This window comes from Panthera onca, chromosome B4 (assembly GCF_046562875.1).
Source record: "Panthera onca isolate mPanOnc1 chromosome B4, mPanOnc1 haplotype 2, whole genome shotgun sequence".
Taxonomy (NCBI): Eukaryota; Metazoa; Chordata; class Mammalia; order Carnivora; family Felidae; genus Panthera; species Panthera onca.
The window spans coordinates 70,501,610-70,519,761 of record NC_138345.1 but is presented as its reverse complement, the minus strand read 5'-3'; the positions used below and the strand labels follow the sequence as shown (position 1 = coordinate 70,519,761).

General features: G+C 35.6%; 1 protein-coding gene across 3 annotated transcripts in view; it reads left to right on the top strand.

Annotated features, from left to right (window-relative positions):
* ADAMTS20 (ADAM metallopeptidase with thrombospondin type 1 motif 20) overlaps positions 1–18,152 on the top strand; it is a 178,731-nt gene that overhangs the window by 31,647 nt on the left and 128,932 nt on the right. For all 3 annotated transcript variants that reach the window (XM_060657892.3, XM_060657893.3, XM_060657890.3), the window contains exon 4: positions 11,439–11,698. In XM_060657892.3, coding sequence (XP_060513875.3) covers positions 11,439–11,698 — 260 coding nt within the window. The remainder of the gene's footprint in view (positions 1–11,438; positions 11,699–18,152) is intronic.

Sequence of the window (18,152 nt, the reverse complement as noted above, 5' to 3'; positions counted from 1 at the left end):
AGTACGAGTTGGGCCCATTGCCAGGTCAGGCGACAGATACACTGTTTCATGTGGAGAATATCCAGACCTTTGGACCTACCCCAAGAAGGCTGCTTTCTTGGGCTTTTCTTTCTTGGAAGAGAGCCAGTAATCTGAAGGGATAAAACTCCCTCATTGTTAGTCTGCAGTATACAGATTTCTTTGCATATACATAAACGTACCTGATGTTAGATTAACATCCTGATGTTAAGATCGACAAAAACATTCTTTTAAAAAGTAATATAGTAAATCCTGACATGTACTGTAAAATAACAGGATACCTATTTGAAAATAAGAATTCAGTTTATCAGTGACTTCAAAGCTAGGTTTTTCCCACATATTTACACCAAAATTAGTAGACTTAATAAAAACTGACAAAAGCAATATGAATAAAAACTAATTCCATGATAAAGATATTAAGTACCATTAAAATTTCAGAGTTTTAAATTTTAACATTTCATATTCAGTGACTGCCTTTAATTAGACCTAAGTTTTTTTTTAAACATTAAAAGTAGTTTGAAAAATACCTTTAGTATTTCTTTTAAAAACTCTTTAAAGCAAATATCAAAAGTTAGAATTTTTCACATGAGAATAATATTTTCATTTGAGGCCTGTTTCAGGAACGACAGATCTAGGAGGAATAACTTACAGTGACCAGAGTAGCAGTAGACAAAAATGAGTTAAAGCACAAGGTTAGATGACCTTTTAGATTTTTGAGCTGTAATGTAATTTTTCCAAAAAACATTCAAGACAACTAGTTAATAGGAAATGTTAAAAATATTAATATGAACAAGTTAATAGTGTGGAAAAAAAGTATTATATCAGTACTTGATAGAGCAAGTAGAGAGGCTTAAATTCCCACTCTTATGTAACTGCATTTTGAGAGGTATTAGAATACTTAATACTTAAAATGACCTCAAAGTATTTTTGGAATGATTGCACAGGCATGAGGCAGACTGTCCAATAATGTGGGAAATCTTGTAGTTTGGGAGCACTCCTCTAAAGTTTGGAAAACAGTTTTAGGTTATGTGTTAAATGATAAAATGGATATAGGTTAGAAATGGATGGCCATGGGAGCACCTGGGTGGCTCAGTTGGTTGAGCATCTGATTCTTGATTTCAACTCAGGTCATGATCTCACAGTTCTGGAGTTCGAGTTCCACATAGGGCTCCATGTTGATAGTGGGCAGCCTACTTGGAATTCTTCTATTCCTCCGTGTCTTTCTGCCCCATCCCTTGTGCATGCTCTCAAAAATTAAAAAAAAAAAAAAAAAAAAAGGATTGCCACGAAGGCTGATCTGAAGGTAGGAAGGTTAATAAAGTGGAATTGAAAAATAAACTACCTAGAGATCAGTGTTCATATGAGTTCTGAATAAATGATTTTTCTCTAAAGAATGAAATGTTCTATTTCATCTGCATTTTCAGATACTAGGGTATAAATTTAACTTGTAAGATTTTCAAACATCTCTCCAAGAAGCCTTACAGTAGGAGTTTGGAGTATCACATTAGCCTATGTAGAGTTGTCTCTCTAAATTTTTATACTGTCAGTTGGCTAATTTATCTGTCTTACTTTGCTTAGAATTTCTGATAAGACAGGATTTGAAGTTGTGGAAAAAAAGACTTTGTAACATGCAAAGATTACATAGTTCATCTTTTATCCCCTTCAAGTGTAGAGGTTGGGATGCCAGAAGCTTGAAAGGGACAGCCAGTTTGTATTTCTTTATACCCAAAACAGTCCTAAAGGTTTTGAAGTTAGGAGTGAATGTGTGCCTGTTTTCAACTCCTAATCTATTTAAGAATTCTTGATTCAGCTTTTTAGGGAGCCCTGTCCTATACATCTTGAGAGTGAACTCATGGGATGGCTTCTGGAGAATGTAGGAGAAGAAAGGGTAGTTCATGCTTGACCTGCTGGACCTGTGTTCCCTTTGACCTGTCAGCCTTCGTAGCAGAAGGAACTAAAATTGCTTGCTGGATGTAGGATTAATGGGAATGATTTGGGGATTTGCAATGTTCTTTTTCTCTTTCAGGGCCTCCCTAGTGAAAGGACAGTACTGGGTCTGTCCCAGGTCTGTGCACGACAGAAATCAATGACCGTATACCAAATCTTGGCTCAGCTCTGATTCTGTAATTCAAGAAGGACTAGACGCTATATTTTCATGAATATGACTAGCTAGTTCCTTTTAGTTTTGTAGGAGACAGCATTTTCCACTGTGACCCCAGTTACTAAATTCTTAACATTCTACATGTATTACCACATGTGACCTTTTGAAGAGTCATGTGATCTGGAATTCAAATGTAATAATGAATATTGAGGAAATCTGAATTCATTTCTTTGTTATGCCACTTAGTTGGTGGCTGTTGAAATTGTGTGTAACCTGTGTCAGATGTCGGTTTTAAAATGTGCACTATAATAGAAACTGATTCAGGGGTACAACAAGGACTTAGTGATGTAATCGTTTATGTTTCAAGTTTCAGCCAGTCACGGGCAAGTCCATAGTTGCACATTTAATGCTAGTAGTAGGTGGGGTTCTAATTAACTGGGGGAACCTCTTTGAAATAAAGCTTTATAAATTTTATAAGCTATAGGTCATAATTCTGTAAGGGTGGTAGAGACTTCTAAAATTGACATCATGGGGGACTGAAGATTTTTCTAAACCTGTTACTGAATACTAAAATCCTATTTTATTACCTAGGTTACCTGGGTAGTTTAATCTTCCCATTCACCACTTTCTTCACCTATAAGAAGAGGATACTAATAGTATTTACTTTAAAGAACTATTAATAATAAAGGAGATAACATATATGAAGTGTACCAGTACATGGTGATTACTCATTAAGTGCTTTATTCATAATTCACACTAGTATTAATAACATCAATAGCGTGGCCTAATAGGACAGATCACCCAGAAAATTTGAAATCCTGAGGAAGTATGCTAGATTTTATAATATCTGATAAGATCACTATTTCAAGGCACACACAATTCTTTGAATTGGGAGCCCTTTTGACTGTTTTACCAGTGGTTTGAAATGTTGATGATCCAGAATACGCTTGTTTTGATTTTATGCTCATTTTCAAAAACAATTTCCTGCTATTGTAGAAGTATAAAATTTGTTCATTTGGTCAAATACAGAGCCTTTGTGTCCATTCTAACCTATGTAGAGACCAGAGTGAATATTTCACTTGCTATCAGGAAAACCAAAGGTAATCTCTCCATCTTTGAATTGCTATTGCACATCAGTTAGGATTACTCATACCCTGAATTTCTAGTTTCCTAAACCTTGTGTCCCGAAGTGTGTTCCTTTCTTCTCTTTCCCAATTTTGTATCCTTTGTCCTAATTTTTCCTTCTTCCCATGAACATTTGTTGAGCGCTTACAAGGGCCATAACACATTACCCACAAGTGTTCTTAGTCTTTGAAGAGTATATAGCTTGCTGGTGGTGGTATGACGATTGTGTTAGTGGTGGGCTATAGGGAAAGGCTTGGACTTATGGGCAGTGCGGATCAGTGGTAACTTGTTGGGCTAACAGGGATGTTCCTGAAAATGACTTTGTTTGGACATGAATGAAGGACGAGTGAGAGGGACCGGGATGGAAGATGATGGGGCCATTTTGGAGACCTTGTCTAATTTTGCATTCATGATGCTGATATTCTAAGAAGGACTTGAATGAGTTTAGAGACACGGACACTGACAATAGGAGCAATACGAAAAAGGTTGTGAAAGAGAAATGACAAAACTTGGTGACCAGATAAAAAGGTAAAAGGACAAGAAGAGCTCAATGGTAGTGTACTGTTTAGTGTGAGTTACATGTAATAGGTTATTACTCATAATGAAAGTAAAGCTGGGAATAGGGATAGAAAACTCAATTTAGTATATTTTGAATATAAAGTGCCGGGAGGATGTTCAAGTAGAATCATGGATTCCTAATTACATTGTTGAAAATAATCCATGATATAAACTACTAAAAAATTAACTGTGAAACAATCTCCATGCATTCTATAAAACACTATATGGTTAAGTGTTGTGTTTACAGATGTAATTAAACATCTTAAGTTCTAGTGGGCAGATTATCCATTGCATGATGTTCCTGATTTGATGGATTTGGTTTGCTCTAAATTAGTTTTGGGCCGTAATACACTTGTTACTAATAAAGGATGGCACATCACTTTAGCATTTGACTTGGAGCATAAATAAAGACAAACATTTCATAAAGATGATGTAATTGACACATGAGCTTTGAATGCCCATTTAAGATATTTGGAAAGGTCACTTTATCATTTGTTGCACTGCTTAATTAGAAAGTTCAAAAAGTAATGATATTAGACATTAAGCCTGTGAAAGTTAGAGATGCTGTTTTTAGAAATGTAACTAAAAATTACAATTAAAAAACAAGTTTATTGTAATGACTTAATGGACACTGAGATGTTAATTACGTAGTTCTATTCACTTTGAATCACCCCCATCCCATGTAGCCTATGTTAAAATTTGAGCTGTATACTTAAGTACCTTTTGGCTCATTATATACATTTTTATGGCTAAGTACTTGTATATTCTATGAAAGTTTCTACAAAAATAAGATCGTACACATTTTTTACTTAAGAACACATGGCCATCCTTCCATATCAAACACAGAGACCTAATTCAGTAACAGCTGTATAACATTTCATTCAGTTATTTCTGTGTTGAGGATGTTAGTTTGAAAATTCTTAAATTGAGCCTCTTGGATTTTTTAGCTATAAAAGCCATTTATCTGCAAAATCAAAACAATGAAAACTTTCTTCCTAATACTACTATTGTATATTTCATTTTGTCCTGCTTTAGGTAGCATTACCAGAACAATAGTATATGATAGAGCTGTCCTATTGTTTGAATAGCTGTTAGTTTAGTACATTATTTAAGAACTTAATATAATAGGGGCACGTGGGTGGCTCAGTTGGTTAAACATCCAACTTAGGCTCAGGTCATGATCTCAGAGTTTGAGTTCGAGTCCTACGTTGGGCTCTGTGCTGACAGCTTGGAGGCTGGAGCCTTCTTCACATTCTGTGTCGCCCTCTCTCCTTCTTCCCACCCCCCACTTGTGTTTGATCACTATTTCTCAAAAAGAAACATAAAAAAAACCTTAATATGTATCATGAATATATGAATCAACATGAAATGCAGGACTGTGAGCAACCCATGTAAAATCATGTACTTCCGCTCATACCCTCCCATTGTGTCCACCTGCCTTCCCTCACTTGAGGCAGCCATCACTTATAAATCCCAAAACTTAGTGAAAAGATTCATTCATACTGCTGTGTTTTGAGGAAGTATGAAATCCTATTTCTTTTCAATTATTTTGGCAAAGTTGTATACAACATTATTTCATTTGCTATAGAAATTAAACTTTTGGGATCTCTAATACTGTTTGTTAAATTATGGTTATTTTTTCCCCCTTTAACCTTCATTGTCAAACAGTATCTTTTAGTGGTTAAAACCATTGATGCTGGAGCCAGATTCCCAGAATTTGTATCCCAGATGTGCTATTTAATATATGGCTGGATTTTATTAACCTGATTCTATGAAACTTTTGTTTGTGATAGGCAAATCTAAACTGTTCACTGTTATGATAAGTAGTCTATTTAGTTTTGTTCCTTTTATTTGCAGCTCCATTGATGATCAGCTGTGGTTATAAATTTTTCAATTTCCATGTTGCAGATTTTCATCTGTAATATGGGATTAACAATAATACTTATGTCCTTTGGGACTGTTAAATGAGTTAATATAATGAAATTTACCAGAAATGCACTTGACTCATCATAAGCAGTCTGTTAGGTATTGTATTTTATATTGATGGTTGAATTCTTTTTTCCCTAATCCCTTACGTAAGATGATTTTCTTCTTAGAAATTACCTCCTTCCGGGGGCGCCTGGGTGGCTCAGTCGGTTGGGCGTCCGACTTCGGCTCAGGTCACGATCTCACGGTCCGTGAATTCGAGCCCCGCGTCGGGCTCTGGGCTGATGGCTCAGAGCCTGGAGCCTGCTTCCGATTCTGTGTCTCCCTCTCTCTCTGCCCCTCCCCCGTTCATGCTCTGTCTCTCTCTGTCTCAAAAATAAAAAAAAAAAAAAAAAAAAAAAAAAAAAAAGAAATTACCTCCTCCCTTTAAAACTGGAAGTTCTGGGTATGTGTTTCTCCCTTCTAATGTGCTTATATTTAGTAACTATGTATACACACTTACATTTTGTATTTAAAAGTAAATTCTATCCCTTTTGCATTAAGCTTTATGAATTATTTCCTTCTGCCCTACTGAAATTTTCTTAAGTTGGATATGCCAATTTTCAGTGTTGTTAGCAGTATGAGACATTCAGGTGCTCCACATTATATTTCTGTGATTTGTCAGTATTTTTCATTTTAGCCTTTTGGGTAGGTATATAGTCATGTCTCATTGTGAATTGGCTTCTTCATGATAATCAATATTTTGGCAGTATTTCATATGTTCATATATTTTTGGATTTTGTCTATTGTGAAGTATTCAAGTCTCCCTTAATTTTACTGGTTTTTATCAATTATGGTTTAACTATATAACCCATATATAAGCCATTTGTTTATATTGCAACTATCTTCTCCCATAATGGTGTTTTTAGTGAACACAAGTTCAGTCTTAATTTATTCAAATGAATAGTTTATAATGTTTAGTATTGTTTGTGTCCTAAGGAATCCTTTCCTTTTTTGAAATTTTAACTAAGATCATGAAAATCCTCTTTCCTGTCATCTTCTAAGAACCTTATGAAACGAATTTGGAGTTGTTTTCTTTTTTGCAATTCTTACAGTATTTGAAAAAGTACTGTTCTTTTTTTAAATCCTTAATAGTATTTAGTGGTGAAGCTCTTGGAACTTGGATTATTTGGGGGAAAATTGATTAGGACTCAATTTTTAGACTTTTTTATTTGGACAAACTTTTAAAAAGTTAGGTGGTTATTTAGGCTTTTTAATTCTTCATAGGCCAAATTTGATAAGTTGTGTTTTTCCAAGAATGTTCTAGAAAACAGCTCTAAATTTGTTTCCATCAAATTGCTTGTATTACCTGTTAATGTCCATAGGATCTTGATACTGGCTAGTTTTTCCTTTTTAACCTAGCCAGAATTAAATCTTTAGACGTGCAATTTTGTAGTATTGTTCCAGAAGCTTCTTTCCCCTTTTATTCTATTTTTTCTATTAATTGTTATGTTGTTGCCTTTAATCATTCCAGTTTGGAGTTCTCATTTGTTTCATTATTTTAGCCTATATAGAGCCATCTACTCTAAATTACTCTCGTCAGTCTAACTTCTTCAAACCACAGTGCTTCCTTAATTGGATTATATTCCCATTTTACCTACTATTGCTAGCAAGGGAAATAGTTGATTTCTTAGCGCCCAAGCTGGACACTCTTGGGGAGATTTCTCAGTGAGATACTGACTGGCCCTGTGTAACTACCCATTCAGCTTTGTATGAATTTGATTATTTTAGACACCTCATGTAAGTGAAATTATACAGCCTTTTCTTTTGTGACTGGCTTCTTAGCATAATGTCAAGGTTCTTCAGCATGTAAAAATTTCCTTTTTAAGGCTGAATAATCCATAGTATGTATATACCACATTTCATTTATCCATTGATGGACATTAGGGTTGCTTCCATCTTTTGGCTATTGTGAACAATGCTGCATGGAATGTGGGTGTAGAAATACCTCTTGAAGACCCTGCTTTTGATTTTTTTCTCTGAACATCTCAGAAGTAGACTTGCTGGATCTTAGAGTAGTTCTATTTGTAATATTTTCAGACACCTTTATTTTCTGTAGTGGTTGCACCATTTTTATAATCCCACCAATAGTTTGCAGGGATTGCAATGTCTGCACGTTCTCACCAACACTTAGGTTTTTTACAGTAGCCATGCCAGTGGGTGTGAAGTGATACCTCACTGTAGCTTTCATTTGAATTTTTCTAATTAATAATGAGCATCTTGTCACATGGTTGTTTGGCCATTTATATATTGCCTTTGGTGAAATGTCTATTCACATCCTTTGCCCTATTTGAATAGGGCTATTTGTTGTGGAGTTGTAGGAGTCTTTTAAAAAGACATCGTATGTGTATATATCTGTATATACACACAATGTATACACACACACATCTCCCCATTTGTTCAGGGAGTTGTATTTATGATCCCTACCATTCCTGTATTTCCATTAGAATGTAATTATCTGGGGGAGAAAATAAAGGTCAGTGGGTTAATGGAGCTTGCCTTTTTTAGTCCATAAATAATAATCAAATATATAATAAGAAAATTACATCCTGCATTTCATCATAGTTCTGATGCTTTTTTAAATAGGAAGTTTGAGTGAATGGTACTTACTATGGTCCTAACCATTGCAGTCTATCAAGTTCCTATAACACTGGTTCACAGCATGCATGTATTAAATTGATACTCATTAATACAACAATGTTAAAAAAATTTCCCATGATAATTTCAAATCAGATTACAGTACATTTAATAGAGTTCAAGGAGCATATCCCAGAATGACTTATTCTAGCAAATAAACAGAAAATCTCATGAGCTTTATCAAATAAGTATTGATAAAGAGATCCATTAAAAAAAATTTAAACACAGATCCAAGCATGTTCTTTTACTTCCATAATGGCTTACCAACAACAATTGCAAGTAGGTGGTGCACCGTGCTTAGGACCATCCGGTATCACTAGGCAAGATTCTGCTGCCAGTAGTGAACCTAGTGGAAAAAAAGGAAGACTTTGCTGCCAGCCAAATAGGTGAATATGTCACCAGTATATGACTGTCAGCCAGAAAGAGCCTAATCAATACTTTCCCTTCAGGCTTCCCGAAAGCATCTGCTAAGCAAAAGCTCCAGAACCTGGTACATCAAGACTTAAAGAAGAGTGGAAACACAGCTCAATAGCTTTGGAGAGCCATTTGTCTTAAGTAATTAAAGATAAAATCCAACCCCCCCCCCCCAAAAAAAAAATAAAGCACCTGCTGTTATATATCACCATCACCCCAAAACTAAGGCTACATTTCTCATGAGACTTAGAAATATTTTTAAAACAAGGGGATTATGGTACATTGGAGTCTGTTATAAGAGCTGTTAAACACTTGTGAATCACTTTCCTAAAGTAATGAGAACGAACAACTTTGTTTTCCACTTGACGCATGCTTGTGTAACAATGCCCTGAGATTGCCAAACAGAATCACCCACTGCTGCTGCCTCAAGAATTTGATCATCACAGCACAACTCTGTGGATAAGCATTTTAACTCTAATTTTATAAACCTAGCAACAAAGTAGCCGACCATTTTTCCTAAACGACATGGCACTTAGACACATTTTTTTTTTAAAGTTAATTTGAAGGGCATGTGTCTGTCAACACATTATTTCTTCATAACTAGTAATGACAAAAATAATGACTGTTTACTAAGTCCTGATCTAATAGCTCTATGTGAATGGTCTAATCTTTTGAAAACCTGGTCTGGGATGGGTGGTAGAATATACTAACCCGAGATAGGCCACTTTAGCATACAGATTATTTGGAACTAAAGGCCTTAAAAAGATGCAGAATGGGCTTTCTAATTCTCTTCAGGAAAACAGATTTGTAGATATTTTCTCCCATTCAGTAGTCTTCCTTTTCAGTCTGTTGTGTCTGTCCTTTGGTGCAATTTAAAAATTTGATGTAGTCCCATTTGTCTATTTAGCCATCTGTGCTATGGTGTCCTACGCATCCAAGCAGTCCTTGTGAAATCCAATATCATGAAGGTTTTCTTCCATGTTCTTTCTCAGGACTTGGAGAGTTTGGGGTCTTTTAGGTCTTTTGTTGACGTACTTTCCATAGGTATAAAATGAGTAGAATTATGGGGGTAGGTGTACATATGTGTCAAACTTGAAAATTGCCAAGTGGTTTTTCCAATGTGGTTGCTCTAACACTTGGTGCTGTTTTTTAAATTTAAGCTGTTTGGGTAGGTAGAATCAGTTTCTTTTTGTCTCGAAGTTGAATTGTTACTGAAGCACTTAAAGTTATTCTGAAATTTATTCTTAAATATGTATTACTTGTCTCTTCCTACTAAAGTATAAACTTTATAAGGTTCTGTTTGCTCTGCAATTTCTAAATGTTCCTTGATGTAGAGTAGGTATAATGTTTATTTTAAACTGGTGAACAAGTCAGTATATTTACTTCCTATTGACGCTGAGATTGGTATATTAAGTTACATCTGGGTCTATGAAGTGGATATTTTAGTGGTAGAATCACCCCCGGATAAAGATGGTAGGAAAAAGTTTCAGGGCTATACACGGTTTGCCAAGTTCAGAATTTCCCAATGAGATAAATTTCAAAACATAAGTGCACAGTAATATCAAAGGGCAGGATGGTTTTAAGAATTAGAAAAAGTTGACATGTGGAAACCATGCTTAAGGACTTTGATTACTTACAACCATAAGATTACTGCTTATTTAAAATGAAATTGTTGTCACACTCTTATATTTCTGGCTAATCCTTATAGTACAACTGAGTCTGAATAGTTTTGGTATTCGGTTTATCAAGTATCTGGCACCTTGGATTTCTTCTTACCTGATTCCTTTGGTCCATTTTTCTGTTAAATACTTGCAAACAGTTGTCAGAAAAAAATACAGAAGAATAAAGGACTTACACATGGCATCTGTAATTAACATTGAATAATTTGCTGTATTTTTTCATTCCTAAAAAGTTTTATTTTTGAGAGAAGGTAAGCGGGGAATGAGTAGAGAGAGAAGCACAGGGGATTGAAGGGGGCTCTGCAGTAACACCAGCAAAAACCCACTGTAGGGTCCAAACTGAGGAACTGTGAGATCTTGACTTGGGCGGAAGTCAGACACAACTGACTGAGCTACCCAGGTGCCCCTGAATTCTGTATTTAAACATAACCAAACAAAAGTAATCAGGTATCTTATAAATCAAATATTATAAAATATAGATCTACAGTTTTTCTGGATTCAAAGAGTTAACCAGTGTTTCATGGTTTTTCTGTCCGGTGATCTTTACATGATGTCTAACAAAAGGTTTTGTTCTGTATCATACAAAATGTGATTGATCTATAATGAGTTGAAATGCCATTGGCTTGAGCACCCAGTGTACCTGAGGAAAAAAAGGGGGACTCCTCAGTTTTAAATTTTTCTACCATTAATAAATGCTCTTGAACAGTCATAGCTGTTTAAAAAAAAAAAGACTTGGAGTTTGGTGTCTGTTGGGCCAATCTATGAAAAATAACATTTTATTACTGGGAATAGTAATAAACTGCTGCATCACGGAGTTAAATTTCTTTTTATCTTTTATTTCATGTTGGAAGGTGATGTGTGTGTATTTTTGCCTATTTTGTGCAGTATTTTTAGTCCCACCTAATTTAATGGCTCTGCATTATATTCTTTTCTCCCCCCAGAAAGTCAAATAAAGAAAACCACTTTACCCTTTCAAAACTACAGCAACACAAATGAAGATCTTAATGTAAAGAAGGAAATGGTTTTAGGGTACCCTTCAAAAAATAAATCATTGGAAGATGAAAGAAGTCAATTACATTCCAGGAAAAAACGTTTTTTATCCTACCCGAGATATGTGGAAGTTATGGTTACAGCTGACGCTAAAATGGTTCATCATCATGGACAGAATTTGCAGCACTATGTACTAACACTAATGTCAATTGTAAGTAAACTTGTCCTTTAAACTTTCTAAGATGTGTAATGTTTCCTTCACATTTATCTGAAAAGTTACTCGAACTTCTTAAAACGTTTGAGAGTCTCTGAAAACACTTAAAGAATAATTCGAGTATTTTCAGTATCCTGTATTTTCTACCCTTTGGTGACAGGGAAGATTCTAGTAGCCCTGATCTTTCACCCTTTGAATCTGATTGTTTTTTTAAAGCTTATTTATTTTGGGGGGAGGGGAGGAGATCGCGAGCACATGTGCGCAGGGGAAGGGTACAGAGAGAGGGAGAGAGAATCCCAAGCAGGCACCGTGCTATCAGTGCAGAGCCTAATGTGGGATTCGAACTCCTAAACTGTGAGATCATGACCTGAACCAAAATCCAGAGTTGGAGGCTTAACCAATTGACCCACTGAGCTTCCCGTGATTCTGATTTATATATATATTTTTAACATTCTTTCGTTTTTTGAGAGACAGAGCCATGAGTGGGGGAGGGACAGAGAGCGAGAGGGAGACACAAAATCTGAAGTAGGCTCCAGGCTCTGAGCAGTCAGCACAGAGCTCGATGTGGGGCTTGAACTCAAGAACCATGACTGAGCCACCCAGGTGTGCCTCCCCACCCCCCAATCTGATTTTTAAATCTTCTGCACAGAAGGAATGGAAACTATTTTGCTATTGCTATATTTGTCAAGTCAGAAATTGGAATATATGATATTTTATTTTTAAGGTTTTTAATTTTAATTCCAGTTTAATATATTGTTAACATAGTGTTCTATTAGTTTCAGGTGAACATTCAACAGTTCTATACTTAGTGCTCATCATGATAAGTGTACTCTTTAATCTCCATCACCAATTTCACCCACCTCCCTTTCTGGTGGTAATCCTTAGTTCTCTACGGTTAAGAGTCTGTCTTCTTTTTTTTTTTTTTTCTTTTTTTTAAAAATTTTTTTACCTTTGCTCGTTGTTAAATTCCACACATGAATAAGATCATATTTGTCTTTCTGACTTAATTTGCTTAGCATTATACTCCAGCTCCATCCATGTTGTTTCAAATGGCAAGGCTTCATTTTTTTATGGCTAAGTAATATTCCATTACGTGTGTATGTCAGACACATGCACACCACCTCTTTATCCATTCATTTATCAGTGGACACTTGGGCTGCTTCCATAATTTGGCTTCTGTAAATAATGCTGCAATAAACATAGGAGTGCATGTGTCACTTTGAATTAGTGTTTAGGTGTTTTGGGGGGTAAGTACCCAGTAGGGCAATTACTGGATCATAGGGCAGTTCTATTTTTACTTTTTGAGGAAGTTCCACACTTTTTTCTATAGTTGCTGTACCAGTTTACTTTCCCACCAATGGTGCAAGAGAGTTCCTTTTTCTCCACATCCTCACCAACACTTGTTTCTTGTGTTATTTTAGCCATTCTGATGGGTGTGAGTTGATAACCCCTTGTAGTTTTGATTTGCGTTTCCCCTGATGAGAAATTTTGAGCATGTCTGTTGGCCATCTGTATGTCTTTGGAGAAATTCCTGTTCATGTTTTCTGCCCATTTTTAAAATTGGATTATGTGGTTTTTTTTGGCTGTTGAATCAATTCTTTATGTATTTTGGATATATATCCATCCATACTCGTACATGGATATGCCATTTGCAAATAGCTTTTTTCCCTTTCTGTAGGTTGCTTTTTAGTTTTGTTGTTGGTTTCCCTTGCTCTGCAGAGTTTTCTATTTTGATGTCCCAATGGTTTACTTTTGCTTTTATTTCACTTGCTTCAGGAGGCCTATGTGGAAAAAAAACTGTTAGACTGACGTCAGAGAAATTGCTTCCTGTGCTCTCTTCTAGGATTTTTATGGTTTCATGTCTTATGTGTAGGTCTTTGATCCATTTTGAGTTTATTTTTGTACATGGTGTGAGAAAAGATCCAATTTTATTCTTTTGCATTTTGCTGTCCAGTTTTCCCAACACCATTGGTTGAAGAGACCATCTTTTTCCCATTGGATGTTCTTTCCTGTTTTGTTAAAGATTAATTGACCATATAACTATAGGTGTATTTCAGAGTTCTGTATTTGGATCTATTGATCTATACGTCTATTTTTATGCCAGTACAGTACTGTTTTAATTACTACAGCTTTTTAATATAACTTGAAGTCTGGAATTAGGATACCTCCAGTTTTATTTGCTTCAAGATGGCTTTGGCTACCAGGGTCTTTATCTGTCTCATAGAAATTTTAGGATTGTTCTCTCTCTGTGAAAAATCCTTGGTGGTATTTTGATAAGGATTGTATTAAATCTGTAGATTGCTTTGGGTACTATAGACATTCTAAAAAGATTTGTTCTTGCAACCTGTATAAAATGTCTTTCCATTTCTTTAGATTTTCTTGAACTTATTTAATCTGTTTTATAGTTTTCAGAATAAAGGTCTTTCACCTCTTGGATTAAGTTTATTCCTAGATACTTCATTATTTTTAGTGCTGATATAAATGGGATTGTGTTCTTCTATTTATCCTGCTTTATTCATGTATAAAAATGCAACAGATTTCTGTACATGGATTTTTGAATCCTGCAAATTTATTGAATTCACTTATGCTAGTTTTTTGGAATCATTAGGGTTTTCTACATATGGTATCACTAGATTTGCAACTAGTGTAACTTTTATTTCTTAACAATTTAGATGCCTATTATTTTGTTTCTTGCCTAATTACCGTGGCTAGGACTTACTTCTATGTTGAATAGAAGTCATGAGAGTAGACATCCTTGTTTTGTTCCTGATCTTTGGTTGACAAGCTCAGTTTTTCCCTGTTGAATGTTGTTAGCTGTGGTTATTTATATAGGGCCTTTACTATGTTGAGGTATGTTCTCTCTAAGCCTGCTTTGTTGAGGGTTTTTATGAATGGATGTTGCACTTTGTCAAATGCTTTATCTGTATCTGTTGAAATGATGATATGGTTTTTATCCTTGTGATGTATCATGTTGATTTATTTACAAATATTGAACCACCTTGTATCCTAGGAATAAATCGTACTTGATCATGGTGAATGGTTTTTCAATGTATCATGGGATTCAGTTTGCTAGTATTTTGTTGAAGATTTTTACATGTGTTTTCATCAGAGATACTGGCCTCTAGTTCTGTGTGTTTGTGTGTGTGTGTGTGTGTGTGTGTGTGTGTGTGTGTGTGTGTGTGGTGTCTTTATCTGGTTTTGATGTCTGGATGATACCTTACAGAATGAATTTCCTTTATTTTTTCCCCCTTTTTTTGGAATAGTTTGAGGAGAATTGGCATTAACTATAAATGTTCAGAATCTTCCTATGAAACCAACTGTTCTAGACTTTTAATGGGAGTTTTTTGATTACTGATTCAATTTCATTGCTGGTAATCCATCTGTTCACATTTCTACTCTTCCTGCTTCAGTTTTGGTAGGTTATGTTTCTAGGAATTCACTTTTTCTTGGTTCAATTTGTTGGCATGAGTTTTCATAATCTCCTCTTACAGTTGTCTGTATTTCTTTGATTTTGTTCCTCTTTAATTTGTGATATTTGTGACTTTTTCTGCACTTTTTTTTTTTTAATGAGTCTGGCTGGAAGTTTATCAATTTTGTTGATCTTTTCAAAGAACCAGCTCCTGGTTTCATTTATCTGTTGTATTTTTTTAGTTTTATATATTATTTATACTCCAATCTTTATCATTTCCTTTCTGCTGGTTTTGGGTTTCTTTTTCTAGCTCCTTTAGGTGGTAACAGGTAGGTGGTTCAAGATTTTTCTTCTGGTAGAAAGGTAGAACTGTATTGCTATAAACTTCCCTCTTAGGACCACTTTTACTGCATCCCAAAGATTTGGGACTATTGTTTTCATTTTCATTGGGACAAAATGACACTTTACATTATAAATGTATTTATGAAGATTAAAGGACAGGCTATTAGAGAGCTCCTTTAGCAAATTTGGAACGTAAGATCACAGTAGCTGTCAGAGTTCTTGACCTGATATTAACATCTATTTTGAGTATGGGTGGTGGCAGTATCCTGGAACAGAATTCTAGACCTAGTGAAGGACCTAGACTAGTTCTACAGTGGTAGAACTCTATATCTTATATATACCAAATACATACACATACTTAAATCTGTTGTCTGGACTCTTCTGGATTTAGGCCTATTCTTTTGGAGTAATTACTAAAAGCATCTTTCATGCTCAAGAGTCCCCTGGTTTAATTAATGAGTTATATAGTCAACTATTTATACAGATTCAGGTTATCGGAACATATCTCATGGCTGGAAGTACCTTTATTCACATGTAAGGAATTTAGATCTACTTGATGGAACAGACATGGCCAGGATACATCTATTGGTTATTGTAAATTTTTCTTGGCTAGAAATGTCCAGTTCAGTACATTGTTATTTGAAAATAAGACCCTGTTTTTTTTCCTTATATATAACATTTTACCTTAAATTCTTATATGTGCTAAGAATAAATGGCCCATGTTGCCTAAGTATAGTATCTGGTACCAAGTAGGCATTCAATAGTTCATGAAAGATAAAACAAAAAAGTGATTAAAGTAATACTTTTTGGGGGGTGCCTGGGTGGGTCAGTCGGTTAAGTGTCTGGCTTTGGCTCAGGTCATGATCTCCCAGTCTGTGAGTTCAAGCCCTACATTGGGTTCTGTGCTGACAGCTCGGAGCCTGGAACCTGCTTTGAATTCTGGGTCTCCTCCTCTCTGCCCCTCCCATGCTCATGCTCAGTCTCTCAATAATAACTTGATGTTAAAAAAAGTAGTACTCTTTTTCAGAATGCATGACATTGTAATAGATGACTCAAAGTGATTTCTGAATTGTGTATAATAGGACATTTGTTGACCTGAGTTTTTAAAAAGAAAACAGAGCAATACGTGGAAATTTATCCTGATAACATGTTTTTACTTCTGAATCTGAAGTAATGAAAAGTGTAATTATCTAGATGTATAACTATCTACATCTGAGTTTGGCAAGCTCATTATGAGGGGATTCTAATGAGAGTACAGGCATGGAAGATGTCAGTTGATAATGTAGGAAATTGTATCAAGTATATGGAACAGTGTAAGATAAACTTAGTAAATTTATGTGGGTAAAGGAGATAGTCATTAAGAAAATTGTGGGAAGGAGGGTAGAGATTCCCAAGGAAAACACCAGATTTTGTAAAGGTGACAGATTTTGAAGCCTGTTTAATTATGGGTAACTCTGATATCCATGCTGTAGAAATAATGACGAGAAGAAGGAAATAGCCACACAATTTTGGCAATACTGGCATACTCAGAAATGTTTTGGTACCTGTATTTCACATAAAAATCAATATAATCATTGTTTGGAGAAGGTACTGTGACATAAAGTCACAGTTGATAAAGGGCAAAACAGACCTTCTTCTGACTTCATAGAAAGTAAATCAGCTTCTCAGATTGCTTGAAACAGTAGCCCAATATATGCACATGTTACTTCCTAGACCCTTAGTCCCACTAGGAGAGCCATTTGCAGTTGAAGATGAGATGTTTGTAGATGTAGTCAGCTGGTTGTGTTGAGCTTTCATTCACAAGGAGATAGACTGAAGCAGGGTTAGGGAAGAGGGGAGCATTCCAAATGTAGATAGGTAGGAGGAAAAATTTAGGACAGTTTCTCTTTTGAGGTAGTTTGGGTTTTGTATATGCTTGCTTTGTCAAAGGTCAAAGTTCAGATGACATAAATTACCTGCGTTTAGTGCTTCTCCATTCTTTTTCATTAAAAGAATATGTGGAATTTAAGAAACAAAGGAAGAGAGGGGGGAAAAAGAGGCAAACCAAGACAGGTTAACTGTAGACAACAAACGCATGGTTACTGGATAGGGGAGAGGGGAGGTAAGGACGGGGAAAAACAGGTCAGGATTAAAGAGTGGACTTGTGATGAGCACCAGGTGTAATAGGGAAGTGTTGAACCACTATATTGTACACCTGAAACTAGTTTTATACTGTACATTAACTAACTGGAATTTAAAAACCTAAAGAATGTTCAGGTAAGAATACAGGAAAGTCAGACTTCATGGTCCTGTATATATGTTATTAGTGAAAAGCTGTGGTCATAGCTGTAGTTGCAGATGTAAACCATGTGAATGGAATCTTGGAGCAAGAGTGACAGACTCTTCTTGTTTTGCCTGGGACTTTTCTAGTTCTAGGGTTGAGACTCCTGGCCCTGGAAACCCCTTAGTCCTAGCAAACTGGAACAGTTGGGCACACCTTGTAGAAATAGTCAAGTGTAGTTCAACTTGTTTCATCTCCACTCGTGAAGTCCATTTCCAAAATTGTTCTGAAGTGATAAGAGGAATGCAGTCTCCATGTAAGTGTCTGCAGATGTGTTTCCGATTGAGGAAGGAAACCGAGATTTTGCACATTTTGTCCTCATTTTTAAGGAGGCATTAACTACATTTATTCAAACACACAGGATATTGGTAATGTTCTTG